This window comes from Engraulis encrasicolus, chromosome 10 (genome assembly GCF_034702125.1).
Source record: "Engraulis encrasicolus isolate BLACKSEA-1 chromosome 10, IST_EnEncr_1.0, whole genome shotgun sequence".
Classification (NCBI taxonomy): domain Eukaryota; kingdom Metazoa; phylum Chordata; class Actinopteri; order Clupeiformes; family Engraulidae; genus Engraulis; species Engraulis encrasicolus.
Window position 1 is genome coordinate 4,175,281 of NC_085866.1, and position 23,090 is coordinate 4,198,370.

General features: G+C 41.2%; 1 protein-coding gene across 6 annotated transcripts; it reads left to right on the plus strand.

Annotated features, from left to right (window-relative positions):
- The first annotated feature begins 366 nt into the window (after positions 1 to 366).
- On the plus strand, positions 367 to 19,963 carry cdk11b (cyclin dependent kinase 11B). 6 transcript variants are annotated; one of them, XM_063207876.1, is made up of 21 exons: positions 367 to 430; positions 2,124 to 2,254; positions 3,170 to 3,285; positions 3,714 to 3,841; positions 4,239 to 4,386; positions 4,689 to 4,787; positions 5,964 to 6,130; positions 7,096 to 7,215; positions 7,520 to 7,615; positions 8,476 to 8,589; positions 9,775 to 9,849; positions 10,019 to 10,233; positions 10,867 to 10,957; positions 12,459 to 12,686; positions 13,892 to 14,013; positions 14,483 to 14,590; positions 14,877 to 14,993; positions 15,148 to 15,296; positions 17,388 to 17,577; positions 18,675 to 18,804; positions 19,556 to 19,963. In XM_063207876.1, exons 2-20 carry the CDS (start codon positions 2,144 to 2,146, stop codon positions 18,765 to 18,767), a joined length of 2,487 nt encoding a protein of 828 aa, XP_063063946.1. In that variant the 5' UTR covers positions 367 to 430; positions 2,124 to 2,143; the 3' UTR covers positions 18,768 to 18,804; positions 19,556 to 19,963. The 6 variants fall into 6 exon arrangements, with proteins under 6 accessions (XP_063063946.1, XP_063063947.1, XP_063063948.1 ...); XM_063207877.1 differs by lacking the exon at positions 367 to 430 and having other exon boundaries at positions 2,100 to 2,254; positions 5,964 to 6,121; XM_063207878.1 differs by lacking the exon at positions 367 to 430 and having other exon boundaries at positions 2,100 to 2,254; positions 5,964 to 6,109.
- Positions 19,964 to 23,090: the final 3,127 nt, after the last annotated feature.

A 23,090-nucleotide genomic window follows, 5' to 3' on the forward strand; every position in this document is an offset into this window, starting at 1 on the left:
TGATCTTTTTTTCTGTGTGGATTGCTTCTTTGGGCCAGTTCAAATGGTGAGATGCAGAGAGGTGGAGGGCCGGTCAAAGGTGCCTGGCGGGCCGCATCCGGCCCCGGGCCTTAGTTTGGGGACCCCTGCTAGGGCGACAAGAGGCAACTTACTTACTGTGGCTTTAAAATGTGTGTGAACTCTTCATCCTTACAACAATATTGCGTTCCACAGCTCAAACCTCAGGTTTTAATTGTTTTTGTATGACTGCTAGAACTAGGTTAAATGAAAGTTACATGTATTCATCAAAAAGTGCTTTGAACAGCACTAGTAAGTCGCGACTTTTATTTTGAACACCATAAAACCCTACGACGGCCATTTTTCTTCTACAGCGCTTGTTTTCGTATTGTACTCAGAGTTCACCGGTTTGCTCGCGTGGAGTAAGCTTCAGGTAAGTTGGCTAGCTTTATAGCAGCTTTAAATGACCAACTTTTCAATGTTTTTGTATTTTCATGTGGCCGTCCGGGTGGCATGGACCAACATCCTTGGTCTGAGGCTGAATTGACTACTTGGGGAAGTTGTGCCAGCTGAAAAATATACAAAGGAAGGATAACCGCGCGTTAGCCACTGGGATCAAATTTAGCTGCCTGTTACTTTTTGACAACCGAATGTGACATTACTCTACTAAACCCGCATTGTGCTTTTATATTTGGGGATGTTGTGACCGTCTGCTTCACTTCTTGACTAGGCCTTGTTGCTGAAGAAATTAGCGAGCCACTGTCTGTGTTTGGATTGTGTTATCCTTGGCAAGATTACTCATTCATTAGGGATAAGATTTACATAATACCTCAATCGTATTGCCGCACACGTCGTGATAAAACTGTGGGTGTGTGGCAGGAATGGACACAGCTGGTGGTAAAATTGAGGTACGAGTTGAGTTAAGGTGACTTTTTCTGTCAGATTGCGAAGCAAGCTAGTTAGTTAGCATAGTTAACTTGAGTTAGCTGCATCGCAACGTAACGTTGACGCAACGGGAGCGAAGTGGGAATCAGTTCCGGGATGCACAGAGTGGTGTGTTGACGTTTCAGAATCACTTTTGTTGGCGAAGTTGCAGAGCATTTTGTCATGTATCCACATGTAAACAGCAGTACACATAATAACAGTCACATCACATGCAGATATCTGTACTGTGTTGCACTGTGCAATAATGACAACTGTGTAACCACGGCAGTGTTCTGGACAGCTGTTCAGTCGGGTGTAAGCTCTGCATGTGTCTGGTTGTTTTGCTGTGCTGACAGCTGCAGTGCATGGTACAGTATTGTATATTACAGTACATTACTCTCTAGGGAGACCAACTACTAGCCAAGTGGGTGTTTTAGTGATTATCACTCCTGCTTCCCTGTCATTCCCATGCAAATTACATTGCATTACATCACAAAGTACATTACATTACTACATGTGAAAGGGAAAGTGAAAAAAGCCTAACTGGGAAACTTCAACTCCCATTGTCATTGTGACGCAGCACTCCACAGCACACAAGTGTTCTCTGCACACAACAACATTGCATTTATGCCTTATTGGGACAGTCCCCAAAGGCGCCCCTGGGGAGCAGTGCAGCGGGACGGTACCATGCTCAGGGTACATCAGTCATGGAGGAGGATTGGGGGAGAGCACTGGTTAATTACTCCCCCCGCCAACCTGGTTGATCGGGAGTCGAATCGGCATGGTCATAAGCTGTAAATATGTGGATGATAAATGCAGAGAAAAGGTGCAAGTGTTCTAGTGTTTTGTAGTCACTCCAGCCCAAACTGTATGATGTGTATACAACATTGGCTTAGTTGTCCTACGATAACTTCATTCATTACACTGATAAAGCAAAATGTTTGAGTTTTTCGGCCTGACGATTGTTCTTCACGTTTGCTTTTCCCACGTTAAATTCTGGATGTTAATACATTACAGATTTTATTTCAGAATGTTCTGGGACATTTTATCAAAACAGCAAGCACACTCATCACATGAGTAGTGTTTGAAACTGTACCAAATGGGATAATAAAAGATAAAAAGAAAAACATGATAATTTTAACTTGGTAGTATTTCAACAGTTCTGACTGTTGTCTGCTTCTTTCTGGTTTTCTGTCCTCCAGTTGGTGGCGTGTTGGAGCTGATGGGGGACGAAAAAGAGACCTGGAAAGTTAAAACACTCGACGAAATTTTACAGGAGAAGAAACGCAGACGGGAACTGGAAGAGAGGACAGACGGAAAGCGTTTGAAAAACGTAAGTATTACAATGGTGAAAACTGGGGATATCCCTTTGACCTGAGGCAGTCGTGGCCTAGGGGTTAGGGACTTAGTTTTCAGACCGCAGGGTTGTAGGTTTGAATCCCACCCTTACCTCTCCCTACACTTCCATGAATGTCTGAAGTGCCCTTGAGCAAGGCATCAAATCCCACATTGCTCCAGGGACTGTTACCATTTCCAAGTATGTAAATAGCTGTATGTCGCTTTGGATTTTTTTTAAAAGCGTCAGATAATGAATGATTAGGATATTTATCGCTCTTCATCTGGCCCCACTGCAGTAATTAATATGTGTACATATATATATATATATATATATAATGTATATGTGTGTATATATATATACATATATATACATATATACATATATATACATATATACATACACATATATATATATATATATATATATATATATATATATATATATATATATATATATATATATATATATATATATATATATATATGTGTGTGTATATATATATATATATGTGTACATATATATATATATATATTGTGACCTGTTTACCTGAAATGGTCAGATGGGCGAAGTGGAATTAATGCCTGCAGAGAGGATGGTGCTTGTTTAACATTGCCATTGCTGTACAATGAAATCAAAGAGTGGGCCTGTGCCTTTCAAGATGGATTTTGTTGTACGGTGGTGTGTTGGCTTTGATATAGACTTATTAAAAATCAGGAGGTCTGAAAACTCGCACTCAGTGATGACTAAAAAGAGATGCCCATACAAAAGTGGGTTTTTAATGGTGCATTTCTTAATAGCTTTCACTGAGTGTGAGCTTCAGCCCTCCTGATTTTGCATTGCTGTGTACAACAACATGAGAACCTGCGCAGCACTGTGATGACTCATTCAGAACTTTAATGCTCCATGCAGACGGATGAACGTGAACCTAAACGGGACACTCCGGAGGAAGGCGAGCTTCGAGACCACAGGATGGAGATAACCATTCGCAACTCACCTTACATTCGGGAAGACACCACAGAGGACAGGTAAGCACAATACAGTTTTTTCCCGTTTTTAAACAAAGCCTGGCTGCACACCCCTGGCTGTGCACTCATCAACCTCTGATTGTTGGAAACGGCTGTCACTCAAAATATGCGCTGACGTGGTTGGCTGCTTAGCATCTTGCCCCTCGCTCCTCACAGCGGGAATTTTTGTAAACGGGAGACCCACGTATAAGATGAGTCATGATAAAGGCATACTGCCCTGGTCATGCGCTCAGTGAAATGGCAATGATTCTTGTCGATGAAGAAAACCACAAAGCCAACAGGTTGGGTTTGGGTTTGATTGAAATTACAAATGTAAAAACGTAAAATGGCCTTTTTTTACGGATAATGTCAGCACAAGTTAGTCACTAAGCAGTTTTTTATCAGTGGTGCCTAGGACCCTGCCTTAATAGTGTGTATGACCTGTACAGGGGGGAAGAAGACGACTCGTTGGCCATCAAGCCTCCTCAGCAGATGGCCAGGAAAGACAAATCACACCACAGGAAAGAGGAGAAGAGGAAGGACAAGAGGCACCGCCGCAGCCACTCCCAAGAAGACGGTGAGCACATCACATTGGATATTAGATGGCATTGCATTGCATTATGTTGCGTTGCGTTGTTACGTTACTTTATGTTGCATTGCACTACATTACATTACATTGCATTATGTTACGTTATGTTACTTTACGTTGCATTGCATTACATTACATTGCATTGCATTACTCTTAGTCCATGCATTTATTCCAAACAACTTGAGATATTTAGGCATATGTTATTGGTTATCAATGTGGGGCTGGGTGCCTTTGCGCATAGCCTTTGGCCTTTTTACGAACAAAACAAAAAAATTAAATAAGTGGGAGCAGAAAACCCTGGTTGAAGCTGACTTTAAAAAAAAAAAAATTGAGCAGTGTTGAGTCTTAACACTTATTTCCCCCTTTTCCCCATTCGCACGGTCAGGCAAGACTATGCGTCCGAAAGAAAAGGAGAAGGAGAAAGAGCGGGAGAGCGAGAGGCGGAAGAGGCAGTGGGAGGAGGACAAGGCGCGCAGGGACTGGGAACGACAGAAACGACGAGACCAGGCCAGAGCGCACTCGCGCAGGGAAAGGTGATGCCTCACCTGGACACTCATGTCATACCCTCACTTTTCAGTAAGGCAGGGGTGGGGAACCTAGGTCTCCCTTGTGGCCTTATGTCTTATGTGGCCCCCAATGTAATTTTAATGTTAATGCAGCTTCATATGAATTATGACATGTTTTTGTAAAGGAATCGTTGAAATTTGACATTTGCAATACAATTACGTTATGTTTCGGGAGACCTAGAGAAGGTGGGGTCTCTGTTGTAAAAGTGACCGCCTTCAATATACTGTAGGCCTAAAGTGCAAGGGGAAATCCTGGTTTGTGTTCATAGTACGGCCCTCGGAGGACTTGTACAGCCCTTGGAGGAATTTGAAGTGGCCCCTCGAATGAAAGAGGTTCCCCACCCCAGCAGTAAGGCCTTGCTGAAAAGGTAGATGTGGTATCTGTGCATATTAAGTGATATTTAAGATTCTCAAACTTTTGTAGGGATCATGTTATCATTTTAGTGAGATATTTTTATGTTTTTATATTTTATTAGGATAGATTATCCAATTCACTGACATGTCAGCTACTCTTGCTGGGGTCACAGAACATAAAACAAACAAGACAACAACATACACGTTAGACAACATGTATATACAAGGAAATAAAGAATGAATTCTTTTCTTTGGGGAACATACACTAAAACGGATAAAAACAAGACTACAAACTATTTATAAAATAAGAAAATAATTCATTCTTTTTTTGAACATACACTGAAACGGACAAAAACATGTGTAGAAATAAAGACAGACAATAATTAATAACTAACTAAACAGCAACAACAAAAAATGACACTTCATTGTTAAGTGACAGATATAGTAACAGTGTCAGATTGAGTTGGGCCCCTGTTATAAATTAGCTGTTACCAGAATGGCAATGATCAAGTCGTAATGTCTTACCATAGGCCCTGTTTACTGTCATAGGAGTGTAGTACGATGGTAGTTGAAGTTTTTCAGTGACTATTAAAACGCCCCAGTGGCAGGACGGTTTCTGGTAAGGGGCTATGTGACATTTGTGCTTCTCAAACTTTTAGGAATCATTGTAATAATTTTAGTGAGATATCGTAACAGTGTCAGATTGAGTGTGGCGTACTGCTGTGTTAAAACGAAAAACAATTTGACCATGATTATGTACTTCCATATCCATCCACATCCATATGACCACCACTGGCACAATTTGTCTTATCTTTGTATGTGACATTTGGCATCGTGAACCATACTTTTTTTTTCTTCTCGTTCTCGACGTATATCAGCCAGACTCTATGAATGAAGTACTAGTCGCTGGCTTACCTGTGTAGGATGTGGGGTGTAAATAGTCATAGATGTGTAACGATGCATCAGTCCTATGGCCGATGATTGAATCGAATCGTATCGTATTGTGGGGCATTCTTAAGTATAGAAAATAATTTAATCTTCTCCAATGAAAAAATAATAATAAATAAATAATTAATAATAACAGTAATTGAATCTCTGCCTTAAGAAATCGCTATCGTATCATGTAGTCATTTAGGCTGTGATTTACACAGGAAGTGAGGGATGTTAATCAAAAATTTGTTTGACGCTAGGGACAGACTGGAGCAGCTGGAGCGTCAACGCGAGCGCGAGAGGAAACAGCGGGATCAGATCCAGAAGGAGGCGCGGGAACAGAAGGAGCGCGAGAGGAGACAGGACGAGAGGCGGAAGGAGCGCGATGCCGGCGGACGGAGAGAAGGTCTGGATGATGGTGATTACCGTGAGGATACGCACCATACCTTTTTATTTTATTTTCAATTTGTTTTAAAGGGACACTGTGCAGAAAATGGTCAAAAAAGGTACTGCAACTATGCTGCTCATTGAAAATGTGTTGCCTATTGCCAAATTTGATCTTTTCATGAAAGTTTACAAAGTAATAAGTGAATATTTTCTAGTATGGCCCAAGTACAGTCATTTTTGCAGCTAAAAATGGAGAAGATCCCCCTTTTCGTGTATGAAAAATGTATTTTTTCCAGTCATGATCAATACTTAGAATTTGATGGTGGTGATAAGTATTCATGAAAAAGGTAACATTATTGAATGGGTAGCATGAATTTGGGAAATAAACAACTTAAAATCTCACACAGTGTCCCTTTAACAGCATATAACAAAGACCGAAAAAGCAAAACCCACCCTCACACAAACACACAACAAACACCTGGGACTTCCTTACATATTACAATGATGAGGCAATCAGATATTAATATGGATTGACAAACAACAATCAATAAATGTGTTGAAGAAGGGGATACTAAATCTCCTCGAATTTCTCCAGTCTGTCTGATAACACATACTGTATTATTTCTAGGTGCAAAAGTCGAATAATTTCGTCTAGCCACATTTTTGCACCATGGCTTTTTGTTTTGTTTACGGCAAATCAATGTCCGAGCATCCGAAACCTGTGGTAGGCAGTAGGCTTCTTACCATTAGCTACCACTCAGTGCCCTGGCCAGTAGTGTCTATGCGAATGCCAGTCACTAGTAAGCGCAAATCGTGACCTGAGGAACACGTGACCTGAGGAAGGCAGACAGGCCCGAAACGTTGTCACATTAAAAACTGTGTATTTAACTTGAGAGTGTGCGGCACTTCTCTCCTCCTGCAAGTATATTTTCTGGTTGCCAGCACCTCTGTTTCTGGTGTGCGTTTTGTACCTCCACTCATCATGGTGTCTCATCTTCCCCACAGCTCCTCCTGCTCATCATCGAGGTCAACAAGAGGACTACGAGGCCAAACCGCGCCACCGCAGTCGCAGCCCGAACCGACATCACCGCGACCGTCCAGAACATGGAGACGTAGAGAGAATAGGTGAGGAACACAATTCTTTTTTTAATTTTTTAAGTGGTTTTTTTGGGGCTTTTCAAGCCTTTTTTATGAGACCGGATAGTGAAGGACAGACAGGAACCGAGGTGGGAGAGAGAGAGAGAGTGAGAGGGAAGGGCCGGCAAAGGACCTGGGCCGGGAATTGAACCTGGGTCGGCCGCGTAGTTGCTTAGTGACCAAAGCACATTTTTCAATTGCAACTTTTGGCAAAACATGAAGCATCTACTTCAGGATGTGCTGTGCTGGTATAGTGTCATGAAGGGCTTCGTTTCTCTCGTTTCTTTCGCAGTAAAAGATGAGAAGCCAGAAGACAGAGATCTCCTCTCAGACCTGCAGGACATCAGCGACAGCGAGAGGAAAACCAGCACCGCAGAATCCTCAGGAGGTAATGCAATGCAGACACGCACATACGCAGTCGCACGCACATGCACACAGATGCACACACACGCAAAGACGCACACACACACGTGCACACATACACGCAGGCACAGACACACACGCACAGACACACACACACACACAGATATACACACACACACACAGATATACACACACACACACAGATACACACACACACACACACACACACACACAGGTGCATACACACACACAGATACACACAGAGATACACAGATGCACACGCACACACACACACAGATGCACACGCACACACACACACAGATGCACACACACACACACACACAGATGCACACACACACACACACACACAGATGCACGCACGCACACATACACACAGATACGCAGATACACACACACGCACGCATACACACACGCACACACACACACACACACACAAACAATCTTTTATTGTGGGAGCACCATGTGGGAGCCCGTCAAGTTTGATGACGTTCGATTTACAGCTTGGAAGTAAGAGTTTCACATGAGATCGAGCGTGTGATTGATGACATGAAAGTTACTTGAAACCCAGTAGAGCATCTACAAAAGGCTCCAGATGCAGGTTACAAAATGGACATGGGAAAACATCAAACATGAATCCCTTGTTCTTAGCAACAACGGCAACAAAAAAAGTTTAACTGTGCAGGACATTTCAACCAGTTTGGAATTGTCTTGTTTGTTGAACACAATACATCATCTCCAGCTTGAAAATGGGTGTAAAACCAAGATCAGTGCATATAATCAATATTTTATGAATAAAATTGAGTATTAATGATAATGTGTGTGAACCACCTGATTTGTAATTGTATTGGCATTTGATTGTGTCAGGCTCTGGCTCCGGTTCAGAAGACGACGACGATGACGAGTCAAGCAGCCAGAGTGAGGATGAGGAGGAGGAAGAGGAGTCGGGCTCCGGCTCTGGCGGATCAGAACAAAGTGGAGGTCAGCCTTCTCTCTTACTAGGGGTGTAAACCACAGCCTTCATGGCGATACGATACTGTATCGATTTCTTAAATCAGGGATTCGATTTTTTTTCGAATTCCCCACGATACGATGCGATTCGGTTCGATTCGATTTTTTCCAATTGCTTTTCCACTACTATTGTGTTGTGGAGCTAGGGCATTGCACAGGGGCCAGCGATTCGATTCTCTTCGATTCTTAAGAATGCCCCACGATACGATTCGATTAAATCGCCGGCCGATACTTCCGATACATCGATACATTTCGATTTTATTTACATCCCTATCTCTTACTCTTACACCCATCACCCCCCAAACACACAAGCTGTACATAAAGAAGAACGTTATCTGAGCATCTTCAGATGTTGAAAGTAGTTTTCTGTTTTACTGGACTGGACTTACCCAATAAAACAGAAAACTACCTTGCGCATCTGAAGGTGCTCTGGTGACTTTCTTCTTTATCTGCATTTACTAGTTACTTTCCCGTGACGCACCAGATTGTGAAGTGCAGGAGCGTGGAGGATATCTTTCTCTTCTGCTTGACATATACTGAACACCTATCTTCCTTCCCCTGCCCTGTTGGACAATGTCTGCTTTCTAAATGTACTTAAAGGGACACTGTGTGAGATTTTTCAGATAATTTCCAGAATTTATGCTGCCCATTCACTAATGCTGCCTTTTTCATGAATACTTACCACCACCCTCAAATTCATTATGTATTTGGATTATGACTATGGAGTATTCATTATGACTGGGAAAATTTGCACTTTTCATACATGAAAAGGGGGATCTTCTCCATGGTCCGCCATCTTGAATTTCCAAAAATAGCCATTTTTAGCTGCAAAAATGACTCTACTTGGACCATGCTAGGAAATAATTAGTAATTACTTTGTAAACTTTCATGTAAATATCAAATTTGGCAATAGGCAGCCCTGTTTCAATGAGCAGCATAGTTGCAGTACCTTTTTTGACCATTTCCTGCACAGTGTCCCTATTCCTATGCACAACTCCGCTGGATCAGCACAAAGTATGGGGACTAGAACCCCTCACCTCTTGCTAATTGTCCCCAAAGACTCAAGAGATCTGTCTGTCTGTCCTTTGAGTCAAATCATTCATTGGGAAGGCTGATGTCTGCTTTTGAAATGTACGCGTGTGCTCCTGTTCACAGATGATGCTACAGATGACGACCAATCAGAGGAGGAGGCAGAGGAGGAAAAAGAAAACGCCAACGTTCCCATGGCAGGTATGATAGTTTAAGGCTACATTTATATGGTGACGATCAAAACAGAAGACACAAAAGTAGCGTCTCGTCTTCAAATTTTCGATGCCTCTTACATGAGGGTGATTGCTAGTGGGAAATGACACAATATTTTATTGAAAGTGTCTTTCGTCTGCGCCATGCTTTCTCCTAGTGGCGGTGGAGTCCCGTTTTGACCATGACTCTGGGGAGAGCGGCGAGGAGGATGACGAGGAGGAGATGGATGAAGACGACGGGGCAGGAGAGGAGGCCACGCCACAGTCCCACACCCACTCGGCTACGCCGGAGGGCAACTACCTGCCCAACTCCCCGCCCATGTCCCCCGTGGAGCTCAAACAGGAGCTGCCCAAATACCTCCCTGCCCTGCAGGTAGGCTGGCTATACGCTCTTAAACGGGCACAGTGTAGGATGGCCAGATTAGATAGTGCTGCAACTATGCTGTTCACTGAAACTGTGCTGTCTACTGCCAAATTTCACCTTTTCATGAATATTCGCTAAATAATGAACTAAAATGTACTAGTTTATTTCTGGAAATTCAAAATGGCGAACAATGGAGAAGGTCCCCCTTTTCATGTATGAAAAGTGTAAATTTCAGTTTGAAATGTTCAATTTCCAGTCATAATGAATAGGTGAGTATTCATGAAAGGGGTAGCATTTCTGAATGGGCAGCATGAATTCTGGAAATAAACTGCTAAACATATTACACGGTGCACCTTTAACCCATTTTGACAGATGCCAAGATGTGTGTCTCTGGCAGGTGTATATGAATAAAGGATATGTTCTGCTATGTGTGTATTCACACAATGACCTGCCTAACCATGTTTTGTTTTTTCTGCATTTTGAGTTACGAAATTGGCAAAGTTAAATTTGAAAGGACATTTATTTGGCCATATATATGATATTGTAATCTCTCATTCCGGAAATCCACACTATTGACTTAACACTTTTAAATGTGGTGTTGACAAAAAAAATGTGTGTGTGTGTGTGTGTGTTTTGCTGCAGGGCTGTCGTAGTGTGGAAGAGTTCCAGTGTCTGAACCGTATTGAGGAGGGGACCTACGGTGTGGTGTACAGAGCCAAAGACAAGAAAACAGGTAGCGCACATTGTTCCTCAAAAGTCACATTGTTTTATATGGTGATGCATAGAAAAAAACTTGCTAAACAAGGACGGTTGGTGCTTCAGTGTTTTTGACTGTTTTGATGCATTGGCTAAGAACCCAAATCACATTTTGTTGTTATTGGATCCATAAACGGATAGTAAGATATTTTAAAGCATTTGGAAACGCAGCTGAAGTTTTTTTCAATATAGGAATTGGGAGAAAGGTCCAAATTCCACTACCTCTGAAGGGATCAATAAAGTTTAGAATGCTTGGGGTTTTTTTTGGGGTTTTTTTTTTTTGAGTGACCAAATTTCCCCATAATAACCTCCTGAAAAGAATAAATGAATTGGAATTCTATATTTCTGAGATTTAAATGCTTTTGAATGCGAACCCTTCTTTGCATGTGCTCTTATTGTTGTGTATTTTTCCTGTGCACTTGTATCTGCTGGTGATGTTGGCTATGATTATGTCCTCGATTGTAAGTCCCTTTGGTCATCAGAGGTGGAACGTAACTAAGTATTTGTACTTCGTTACTGTACTTAAGTATTTTTTTTCTGGAATTTGTACTTACTTGAGTAAAAATAAAAATGCAGACTTTTACTTTTACTCAATACATTTTTTTGACAATTACTTGTACTTTCTACTCCTTACATTTCTAGAAGAGGACTTAGTTACTAGTTACATTTATCCTAGGTTTTCCTGTTGTGTTTCATGGATAGGCCTATTTGAGTAGCCTCAGCTGCTGGCAGGGAGGCGGGACCAAGCCCCTCTTCCAAACTGACATCCAGATAGAAAAGATACTTTAAAAAACATTAACAGGACTCCATAGTCATGTTCAAATAGAACCGAAAACCGTTGCAGAAACTTTTTCCTATTGGATCAAGTAGGCAGACATACTTGTACTTTTGTACTCAGAAAGTACATTTAAAAGTTAGTACTTATGACTTTTACTTCAGTACATTTTTGGTGTACAACTTTTACTTTCAATTGAGTATTTTTTTCGCAGGGTACTTCTACTTTTACTTAAGTACACAACCTCTGTACTTCTTCCACCTCTGCTGGTCATAAAGTGTCTGCCAAATGCAACGTAATGTAATGAATGCTTTCCAACAACTGTAATGTCCCTCCTGAAAGTATCAATTACGTTGAATTGTAGTAATTGCGATCCACTTGAAGGCGCTAATAAACATGCTGTTTTATAGATTTATGACATTCATTATGTCTAACAGTCAGCGCTCTAAATTAACTTTTTTCATCACCAGCCAAAATGGCTAGTTGGTAACCTTACTAGCTAAACACACACTCACTAATGGGTCAATTGGCTAGCAAGCTCTTTAAGTGGCTAGTAAGAGGCTCTTTTCTACCAGCCAAACTGAAATTTGGCCGATTGGCTGGTGCTAATTTAGAGCCCTGCTAACAGTTAAATCAATACTTACATTTTCCCTCGTTTCAGACATGTAAAAGTTTAAATTATTCCTGTTGGCTTTTTTTCCAGATGAGATCGTGGCTCTGAAGCGGCTGAAGATGGAGAAGGAGAAGGAGGGCTTCCCCATCACGTCTCTCCGGGAGATCAACACCATCCTGAAGGCGCAGCATCCCAACATCGTGACCGTGCGGGAGATCGTGGTGGGCAGCAACATGGACAAGATCTACATCGTGATGAACTACGTAGAGCACGACCTCAAGAGCCTCATGGAGACCATGAAGCAGCCCTTCCTACCAGGTGAAGACACACACACACACACACACACACACACATACACACACACACACACACCATGAAGCAGCCCTTCCTACCAGGTGAACACACACACACACACACACCATGAAGCAGCCCTTCCTACCAGGTGAACACTAGGGATGCAAACGATTAATCGATTAATCGACTTTAATCGATCAATGCATTAATCGATTAAAAACCATTAATCGCAATTAATCGACAATTCAACTGACAAGAGACCTAGGTGAAATGGGCATGTGAAGAGTGTGTGTGAAGAGGGGTGTGAATAGTGGGAATATTTAAATAACATTTGGATTAAAGAATTGAAATAGAATTCATTTAAATGTGGTATTTATCTCAATTTTTTTTTTAAATTCCAAGAAACATTGAAATTTCGGGGGGAAAACGCCGCTTATCAATTAATCGTAAGTCGATCGATAAGGCTATCAACTAATGATTAATGAATTAATCGATAATTTGCATCCCTAGTGAACACACACACACACACACACACACACCATGAAGCAGCCCTTCCTACCAGGTGAAGACACACACACACACACACCATGAGGCAGCCCTTCCTACCAGGTCAACACACGTCAGGCTTACATTAGTGTCTCTCAACGGGGGCGCTACAGCGGTTTCAATTGAGAGACTGACCTTTGAATTGCGCTTTTGCAAGATATTGAATTAAAATGTCTGTCGTCAATGACTCCTTGCGACGTCATAATGAGGCCACAAGCACAATGGAAAGAACCCTATGACCAGTATGGTTATACCAGAGAGAGAGGTTCCATTGGCCCATTGTTTCCGGGTTCTATTATTGCAAGGGGGGGGAATCCCCCTTTAGGCAGACCTAGGCAGACCTAAGGACTGTTCTATTCAATGCTAGGAGTATTATGACACGCCCCTTTAGGCAGACCGGAACCTGGTCATGTTAGGTGCCCATAGCAACCTATTATACATTGGCATATCTCTATATACTTAAAGAATCTCTGGTTATACCCAAGAAGATTTTGTGATTTCAACAGATTTTGAGCCGTCTTGGATTTTGGTGCTAGACCAATTTTCCTGGTAAAAAAATGTTTTCTGCGGCTAAGCGGGTTTGTCTACTTTTCCAGGCCAGCTATACCCACATTACTCTCAGTTGTCATTTCATTTTTTAATTGAGTAATTTCAAATGCATCTTGTAAATGTCTGCTGTGCAGGTGAAGTAAAAACCCTGATGATCCAGTTGCTACGGGGAACCCGTCATCTCCATGACAACTGGATCCTCCACCGGGACTTGAAGACGTCCAACTTGCTGCTCAGCCACAAAGGCATCCTGAAAGTGAGTAGACTTATTTCAAATGAAAACTGAAAATAAAGTCCGCACACCAAGCTCCCGTTTCTCTTAATCTAATGTAGTGGCGTTTTGGGCAACATGTTTTGGCAAAGGACGCGCTGAACTTCTTGGAAAAACGAAAGTCTTTGGGTGCGCGATAAAATGTATCAACTTAAGGAAGAAAAATCTGCACTCACAAACTACGTCTCATTATTTATTTATATTACCACCATGTCCAACATGCCCTTCGAAGGGGAGCTTGGTGTGCGGACTTTGTTTTCAGTTTTCATGCGACTTTTCTAGTCCAAAACTTTTTTGAGACGGATGTGCATGTTTTTTTTTCTTTGTTAAACTTAAACTTATTTAAATGCCTTAACAGACTTGAACACTTTTGCATTGAACTGTACTGAAGTGGAGTCCATTGGAATCTGATGATCTAACCTTTTTTTCCTCCCTTTTGTGGTCTTGTGTTTAGATTGGTGATTTTGGTCTGGCAAGAGAGTACGGCTCTCCTCTTAAACCCTACACGCCCGTCGTGGTGACGTTATGGTACCGGTCACCAGAACTCCTTCTTGGCGCAAAGGTTTGTCCTGAGTATTTATGCTATATATTTATGGTGTTATTGACTTGCACTGCTATGAACTTGTGGGTGTAATTGTGAAATAATTGGGGAATCGCTACTAGTTACTCGTTTCTCGCTCACTCTGCTACTCGCCATTCGCTCGTGGAACAAGTTAACAGTCAATAATGCAAACTGCGCATTCCAATTGGTTACTCATTCATTCGCATCGCTCAAAAATAAAATCATGTTATCTCTGGGAATCTAATCTAGTAAGTCTTGTTCTCTCCCCACATGTTTGTCTCTACAGGAATATTCGACAGCAGTAGACATGTGGTCCGTCGGCTGCATTTTTGGTGAACTGCTCACCCAGAAGCCTCTATTTCCCGGCAAGTCGGAAATCGACCAGATCAACAAAATATTCAAAGTAAGTACCACTGTAGCATCTGCACAGTTTCTTCAAAATCTGTTCCATAGACAGCAGATCAGAGTACTCTGACAGCAGCAGGGAAATGTAGTGAATGACATGCAGTAATCTGTCATTCCTTCACTTCATGTATGACTTTTAATTTGTGCCGTAGGACTTGGGCTCCCCAAGTGAGAAGATCTGGCCCGGTTACGGCGAGCTTCCAGCGGTGAAGAAGATGACCTTCACAGAGTACCCCTACAACAACCTGCGAAAAAGATTTGGAGCTCTTCTGTCCGACCAAGGATTTGACCTCATCAACAAGTAAGAACACGCATGACAAGGTTCCCACGGGTCATGGAATTTCTGGAATATCATGGAATTTCATAAAAGTTTTTCCAGTCATGGAATGTCATGGAATCTTCTTAACAGTTGTGTATAAGCAAAAACTTTTTTGTTTGGTGCATAACATTGTTTCTTACTGGCAATACTACAATGCTTCACCAGAGACAGTTTGATTTCGCACTGTAATGTACAACATTCTACAGTGGAATGCAATGAGCCCACTGCAGTCTGGTGGTGGATTGCCGTCTGTAGGGGTGAAGATAATCTTTAGTTTTCACCCTTTAGAAAAAATTTAACTGATTTTTTTTCACGGAAGTGGTCATGGAAATTCTGTTTTTTGGGTCTGGAAAGTCATAGAAAATCATGTAATTTTATATCTGAATTAGAGTGGGAACCCTGGCAAGAAAAGAAAGACTACCTCAGAAAACTGATGTGAAACACAAACTCTGGAAGTGGAGGAGACACACTCACACTATCGCCTAATAATCAGTTGTTTAACTGGATGCTGAATCCTACATAAAACCAGGGCTTGACACTGGCACCTGCAAACCAGCCAAATGCTGGTAAAACTTGGCTGTGGCTGGTAACAATTTCAGTGTCACTAGCCAATTTTGCAGGTATAACCTAGTATGAAACACATCAGAATAGCGTATATTCTGCACTTATTCTTGCCCCTTGTGTATCAATTGTTTGTATTTAAGTTCAAGAAAAAGTTCAGTTGCTCAGTTTCAATTGTTTGTTTTATTTCCATGTAGAAACCCATGCACCCATCTTCTTGCTTGAAGCACCTCATCTTCTGAGGTCAGATACAGCGTCATGATTTTAAAAAAATCTGGCTAGTAGAATAGCTGGATGGCTAGTGACTCGGGAAAACCACTAGCCACAGTGGCTGGCAAGTGAAAAAATTAATGCCAAGCCCTGCATGAAACATAGATGTATGAATGAAGCGAAGGACAGCACTGTTCAGATTTTTCTTTGTTTATTCGCCTACTATACGCCTTTTCGTGCAGAACCCTTCTTCAGCGTAATGGCGATTATAAACGAAGACAATTCTGAAGAAGACTGCCCTTTGCTTCATTTATTCAAGTGCAAACTATAGACCAGAAGATTCCTAATAGTTGACCAGCTAATATTCAACTGTGAAAAACTAAAATCGAAGGTGCTCAAGAATTGCCAAAAAAACTTGGAAGGTGTTTTTTGTGTGTGTGGGGAAGGCAATCGTCATTTGAAACAGGAAGAAATCCAACATACTTCAGTATTCAAACCTTTGAACATACTTTTGAAATCCAACATACTTTTGTATTCATACCTTTTTGACATGCTTTTTAAAACCAACATACTTTTGTAATGTGTAAAAAGCCTTCATTTTACATGGCTAACTGATTATACAGGTATATCATATTTCAAACGATAAACTGGACTGCAAGCCACACATGGCAGCACAGGGAGCCTTCCTCACTGCAACATGCAACTTTGTCCAGCATTGATGTGACTAATGTACATGCAGGGCATTCATCAACTTTTTCATTACCAACCACAATGGCTAGTAAATGTGGCTCTTACTAGCCAAATACACCCTCACTAATGGGTTAAAGTGGCCAGTAAGTTGGTCTTGTCTACCAGTTGGTGTTAATGTGGAGCCCTGTGTATATGTGTTTCCCCCATGCAGGTCCCTGACGTACTGCCCCAGTAAGCAACACTATATCATTCATATGTCATATATCAGCATTGATGTAACTAACTAATGCTGCACATGTACGTATTTCCCCCATGCAGGTCCCTGACGTACTGCCCCAGTAAGCAACACTATATCATTCATATGTCATATATCAGCATTGATGTAACTAACTAATGCTGCTGCACATGTACGTATTTCCCCCATGCAGGTTCCTGCCGTACTCCCCCAGTACACGACACTACTGTATATCATATGTTGTACATCAACATTGCTGTGTGTCAACATTGCAGGTTCCTGACGTACTGCCCCAGTAACGACACTACTGTATATCATATGTTGTATATCAGCATTGCTGTGACTAATGTACATGTATATGTATTTCCCCCATGCAGGTTCCTGACGTACTGCCCCAGTAAACGCATCATGGCGGAGGAGGCGCTGAAGCACGAGTACTTCCGGGAGACGCCGCTCCCCATCGAGCCCTCCATGTTCCCCACGTGGCCGGCCAAGAGCGAACAGCAGCGCGTCAAGAGGGGCACCAGCCCCCGGCCGCCCGAGGGAGGGCTGGGATACAGCCAACTGGTGAGCACCACAAGCAACACTATATAGGGCCCTTCTCAAAACCTAGGACGGTGTCCTTCCAAGTGTATCAGCCTAATTAGTCACACCCAGTGATTGGATACTCTTTATTAGTCACACCCAGTGATTGGATATTCTGTAGAGTTCACCAAAGAGTATCCAATCACTGGGCGTGACTAATTAGGCTGATTCACTTGGAAGGACACTGCACTAGGTTTTGAGAAAGGGCCATAGTCCATGTCCTGTAAACCAGGTTAAGAGGTAAATCATCTAATAGAAGAGCCTGGCGTACTCATGAGGACTCCAGGCTCTTCTATTAGATGATTTACCTCTTAACTTCACCTGGGTTACTCCTGAACCAGCTTGGTAGAATAGGCCCATGCAGAAACCTTGCTTATTTATAAATTACAAGTTTCTAAATACATCAACATTTCAACATTACAGTTGGTCATTAAATAGTTTATCATACATATATACTCCTTAAAGACTGACCTGTAGAACTGATTTCACATTTTACAATGAATAAAGAACAAATAGAAAATACTAAAATAAATAGTGGAGAGATTCGTTGAGGTTTCTGCTGGACGGCGACGATATGAAATGCTGAACCAACTTAGAGGGGCAGTCTTAGCCAAGCGGTTAGGGAGTCAGGCTTCGCATAAATGCAATTTCTCTGTGTGCACTGTGGGCTGTGGTCTGCTTTGTCACAATGACCAGGGGCCTTTGCCAAGCTTTCTTTCAAATTCTTATTGTTGTGGAAAAACATGTTAACACAATCATACAGTAGACAAGCCTTTTCTTTTTGTATGCCAGTATTTTTACAGTTTTGCAGTACCCAAGTTCCCCCTCCCCATTCAGCCCCCCACCCCCTCCTACAACAGTGGGTCTGTCTAATTGATTTCCCTTTAAAAATAAATAAAATGAATTAATACAAAAATGGGATCTGTAGAGCCATGTACTGAATTTCAACATACATACAAACTATTTTGACTAAATGTTTTAGTGAAAGTTAAACTGCAGCAGTATGTATAATACATTTCATATTGTATATTGTTTACTGCAATAATCTGCATTGTGTGTTTGTATGCTTCCTTCTCTAGGGAGATGACGATCTTAAAGACACTGGCTTCCATTTAACCGTGGCCAATCAGGGGGCCTCTAAAGCAGGCGCAGGCTTCAGCCTCAAGTTTTGAGCCACTACACGTCTGACCAAGTGCGAGGAAAAAAAAGGTAAAACGCCATGAAAAAAGGCCCCTTAGTCTTAACACTGAGGGGGTTTTTTTGCAGAGTAGGCAAGAATTACTGGACACATTTTAAATGTTTATACGTTAATAAAACGGCAGGGTGAAAAATATATTTCTTGTTAAGTTTACTTTTTTTTGCCACATATGTGAATTTCTCTGGACTCACTTGAGAACCAAATTAGAGACCTTTTTGTGTAGGGATAGTTATGGAAAACATGTTTCTTTTTTTGCTGCCAAGAACCTTTCAAGCAAAGCAAGGATGAAAAAAATCCGAAGAGGCATTCCGAAGTAAAACTAAATGAGCCCGTCTTTAATTAAAATTTGTGAAGTGGGCTCTGGTGCCTCCTAATATAAACACAACCTGCTCTTGAGCACCACAAATTTCATTTCCCTGATAAGAGCAGGGGCTAGCACTCAGCATACCTTGCCTCAAATTCGGATCATTAGCCGCTTTAACGTTTTCTGAAATGTTGCATATAGTTTGAAACATTCTTGTATTCTAAGGTGTCTACCGTACTTGGCTTCTTCAGTGGTGTTAAGCGAAATACATGTTCACATCAACGTTACAAATACAACTTGTATCATGTACCGTATATTTTAACCTGAGATGTGAGCATTTAAAAACGTGTTCAGTATATTTTGGCCACCCTCAATAGTGAATGATAATAGTCACATAAATCATATAAATAAATAAAAGAAAAACTTAAATTCTAATCTTACCTATTTCTCTTCTCCAGGGTTGCACACAAGGATGGCTGATACTTTTTCAAAACTCGTCGGCCTGCTGTGGAACCAAGACAACTTTAACTCTCATCCTGTTTTCATTCTCTGTACATGAAACTTTGTCTGCCTTTTTCACTAGTGTATTTTTATCTGAAATTATGATCTTGTGTTGGTAAAGTGTGGGGATAAGCAGTATTCCTGCACATCATATTATGTGGATATCCATGTCTTAAAATCTGCCGTATGTGTTTTATTAGAAATAAAATGTTTCTGATGCCAGCAGCTCCTCTGTCATTTTAAGTATTCATAGAAATGTGAGCCCATTTCCTTTGCATCAAGTTGTTACACTTTTGGTTGTGCAGCTGGAAAACGATTCATTTCTGCAGACATTCAATAAAAAACAACTTTATTTTGCTATGATGCTCCATGTCCAGCTTATGTCTTTTCAATGTAAAAAAAAAACAACCTACACATAGCTTGGGTAGATATAATGGAAAAGATTTCTAATACAAACCTTGCATTTTATTTGCTAAATGACTAACAATGAGTTAGGGCAGTGGTGTAGTCTACGTAGAACACAGGTATACGGAGTATACCCACTTCCAAATTTCAGGGATTTCAGTATACCCACTTAAAATGTATTGATCCATTATTTAGAATAGCACAAATATAAACAGAATACCCACTTCAAAAAAAAAATCAAATATACAGTATACCCACCACAAAAAAGTAGACTGCACCACTGAGTTAGGGTTGTGGGAAATGCCATGAATTTAACACATCTTGGGCCCGGGATATGCTACCCTTACAGTAAGTTACGCACGCAGTCACTTGCGAATGAGTGCTCATGCATTCTTCTGGACGACACTTTGTACGATACTGGAGTTATCATCTAGGTGGCAGATAGGTGACGGGGCTCTTATCAAATTCCACCATTGTTTGACTCTACTACGACTTCAACATGGAAGTCTGGAAGATCATCCCTCGCAGTTGTCAATATAACACCGTGCACACACGTCTGTGTACCTTGTGTCAAAGTGTCCTGCCGTGTGATACCAATAAATCTGAAAACGCAAAAGAAAATGATATGCACAGAAAATGATATGCACATTCGCAAATAACCCAGGTGAAAAAGTGGTTCAATTTAGTACAATAAAAGCATGACTGAAGTGTACTTAGCATGTTAAAAGTGCACTTGTGCTTTTTGTGCTAAGAAAAAGTATGTTTACAATATGCTTATTTAAAGTGTACTTAAAATTAGATGCAATTAAGTTGCTCTCAAAGAAAGTACACTTAGCGAACCATACTTCAAGTGGACTTCGAAGATGTTTGGCTAAAGTGTATTTAGAGGAATATACTAATAGTGTTCTAATAGTGAACTTACTTAAAGTGTATTTTTTAATAACATATTGCAATTGTACTTTTTTAAAGTGCAATATGATTACATTTCACCCAAATGTCTTCGAAGTGTGATTTTCTATAGTGCGCTTTAAAGTAAATCGCTTTAACATATTGCAAGTACACTTTTGCTAAGTGCACCATGATTGTACTTCACCCAAATATCTTCAAAGTGTGCTTACACAAAGTGCATTTACCCATCATGCACCATCACGCATGTCCCATCATGCAATGCACTTCTTGGAGCTAAATTTCTCAAACAGAAATCCATTTATCTTGAAGGAATATTTTTGGTTTCCATGAAAATATTACTCATTGTTATATTCTGTGTTTATTGTAGGGGTTTTTAAAATGTAAAGTGGTACACAAAAAATGACCATGTTCCCATCGTCGTTATGATGGTCACGTATATGTTCTGGTAGGCTATATATAGGCTCACACTTCCCATGATATCATGGTGGGAGGTAAGTTGGAAATAGTTGTTCAAACAAAGAATAGAGGATCACCATTAATGATCAATTCAAGTGATCAACTGTAGGAAGGTGGAGCAAGATAGAAATAAAGTGATATGTGTATCTGAAATCTCTGTAACAATGCAATGATTGTAAATGTCAGTCGTGCTAGGCATGCATACTGTAACACTACTGTGACATGTGGCTGTGTGTAATGTACAAGCTCTGAGGACCAGCATGGATTGTAGCATTACATTTATATCATGTCCCGTACTTGGGACTGTACTGTAAATATACTTCAAGCATACCTGTTATATAGTTACAATACTTAATATGATATACTTTTTACAGACTTAAAATGTTCCAATGTAGTCCAAAGAAGCATGAAGTTAATATACTTTTATTGAACTTCTAGTAACAATAAAATGTTATAGAAGTGTACTCAATCACACTCTTAATGCCATACAAATGCATGAAAAGCGTGTTTGGAGCATACTTTCAAAAGTATGCTTGTAGTGCACTTAAAGTTGTCCAAAAGCGGTGCCAATTTAGCATCCTCAGTATGCTGCAAGTGTGTTGAAGTACTGCTTTAGTAGTGCTTCAGCACACTAATAGTGCAATGAAGCGCACTTTAAATCGCAGAAAATAGTACACTTTGTACTAAGTACGGTCAAAAAAAAGTACACTTTAAGTATATGGGTTTTTCACCTGGGAATGTTTGGAAATACTAGCCCAAATGTGAGATTGGATGTGTGATTTAGTCTGGCCCCGATGAATGGTACATCCCGAAGATTGTTGATGAGAACAACCTTGAGTGCGTTACAATATGCGACCTTGCCTCCTTCACTTGTGCTTGTCTCCTCGTACCAGGACGTAATATTTCATGATGACATCAATGACAGCAGCATTATATTTCAATATCTTGCAAAAGCTCAATTGTAGAGCCTTCTTCTCATTTGCAATTGGGATGGTGAATGAAAAACAGTCCCTCAAAAGTTGTTGTGGCTTGGCTGACAGCTGGGAAACTTTATCGGTTTCTCCACGGAGGGGCCAGGAGGTGGAGCGAGGAGACTAGCACAAGTGGAGGAGGCAAGGTTGCATATTGTAACGCACTCCTTGTCTTTCTACTGTCTTTCAAACCGTGCCTGTGCCTTCAGGCCGGCGCTCTGACCAGCGCTATCTTTCTCCTTGATGTGCTTTCTCAACGTTGCAAGCTTCGTTGTTACTCCCTCAAAACCCCACCAATGATTCAAAACAAATCTCTGCGTTGTGATTGGTTTGCCAAATTCTGGCAAGGCAAGCCTGGGGTCCGTATCTCGACAGCGTCTTTGCTAACGACAGTAGCAACGTCCTTCGTAAGAGCGACTCAACTCTCTCTCGACAGCGACGCTCACCACTAAATCCAAGAGAATGGTGTTACGTCTTGGGACGGTTTTAAGACAGTTAGCAACGACAAGAATCGAGAAACGGACCCCTGGCTGACCACTCCAACGATGCGAGGCTAGACCACTCGCAGCCAAAAAATGTTGGCGTCCAGCGGGTGGCGCTGGTTTACTAGGCTATGGAAATACTGCAAATGTGTGAAAATCAAAAAGGGGTGGACTGTTCCTTTAAGTTACTGTAATGTAAATTTCAAGGAGTGATTTCATGCAGTTTTTTTTTTATTCATCTCCAGAAATGTGTGCAGAGACTAAGCTGA

Bases quoted from the DNA above. Each gene is read 5' to 3' on its own strand.
- cdk11b (XM_063207876.1), top strand. From the start codon at position 2,144: ATGGGGGACGAAAAAGAGACCTGGAAAGTTAAAACACTCGACGAAATT. The intron at 7,216-7,519 runs GTGAGGAACACA...TTTCTTTCGCAG, and splicing joins TGGAGACGTAGAGAGAATAG to TAAAAGATGAGAAGCCAGAA. The intron at 7,616-8,475 runs GTAATGCAATGC...TGATTGTGTCAG, and splicing joins CACCGCAGAATCCTCAGGAG to GCTCTGGCTCCGGTTCAGAA.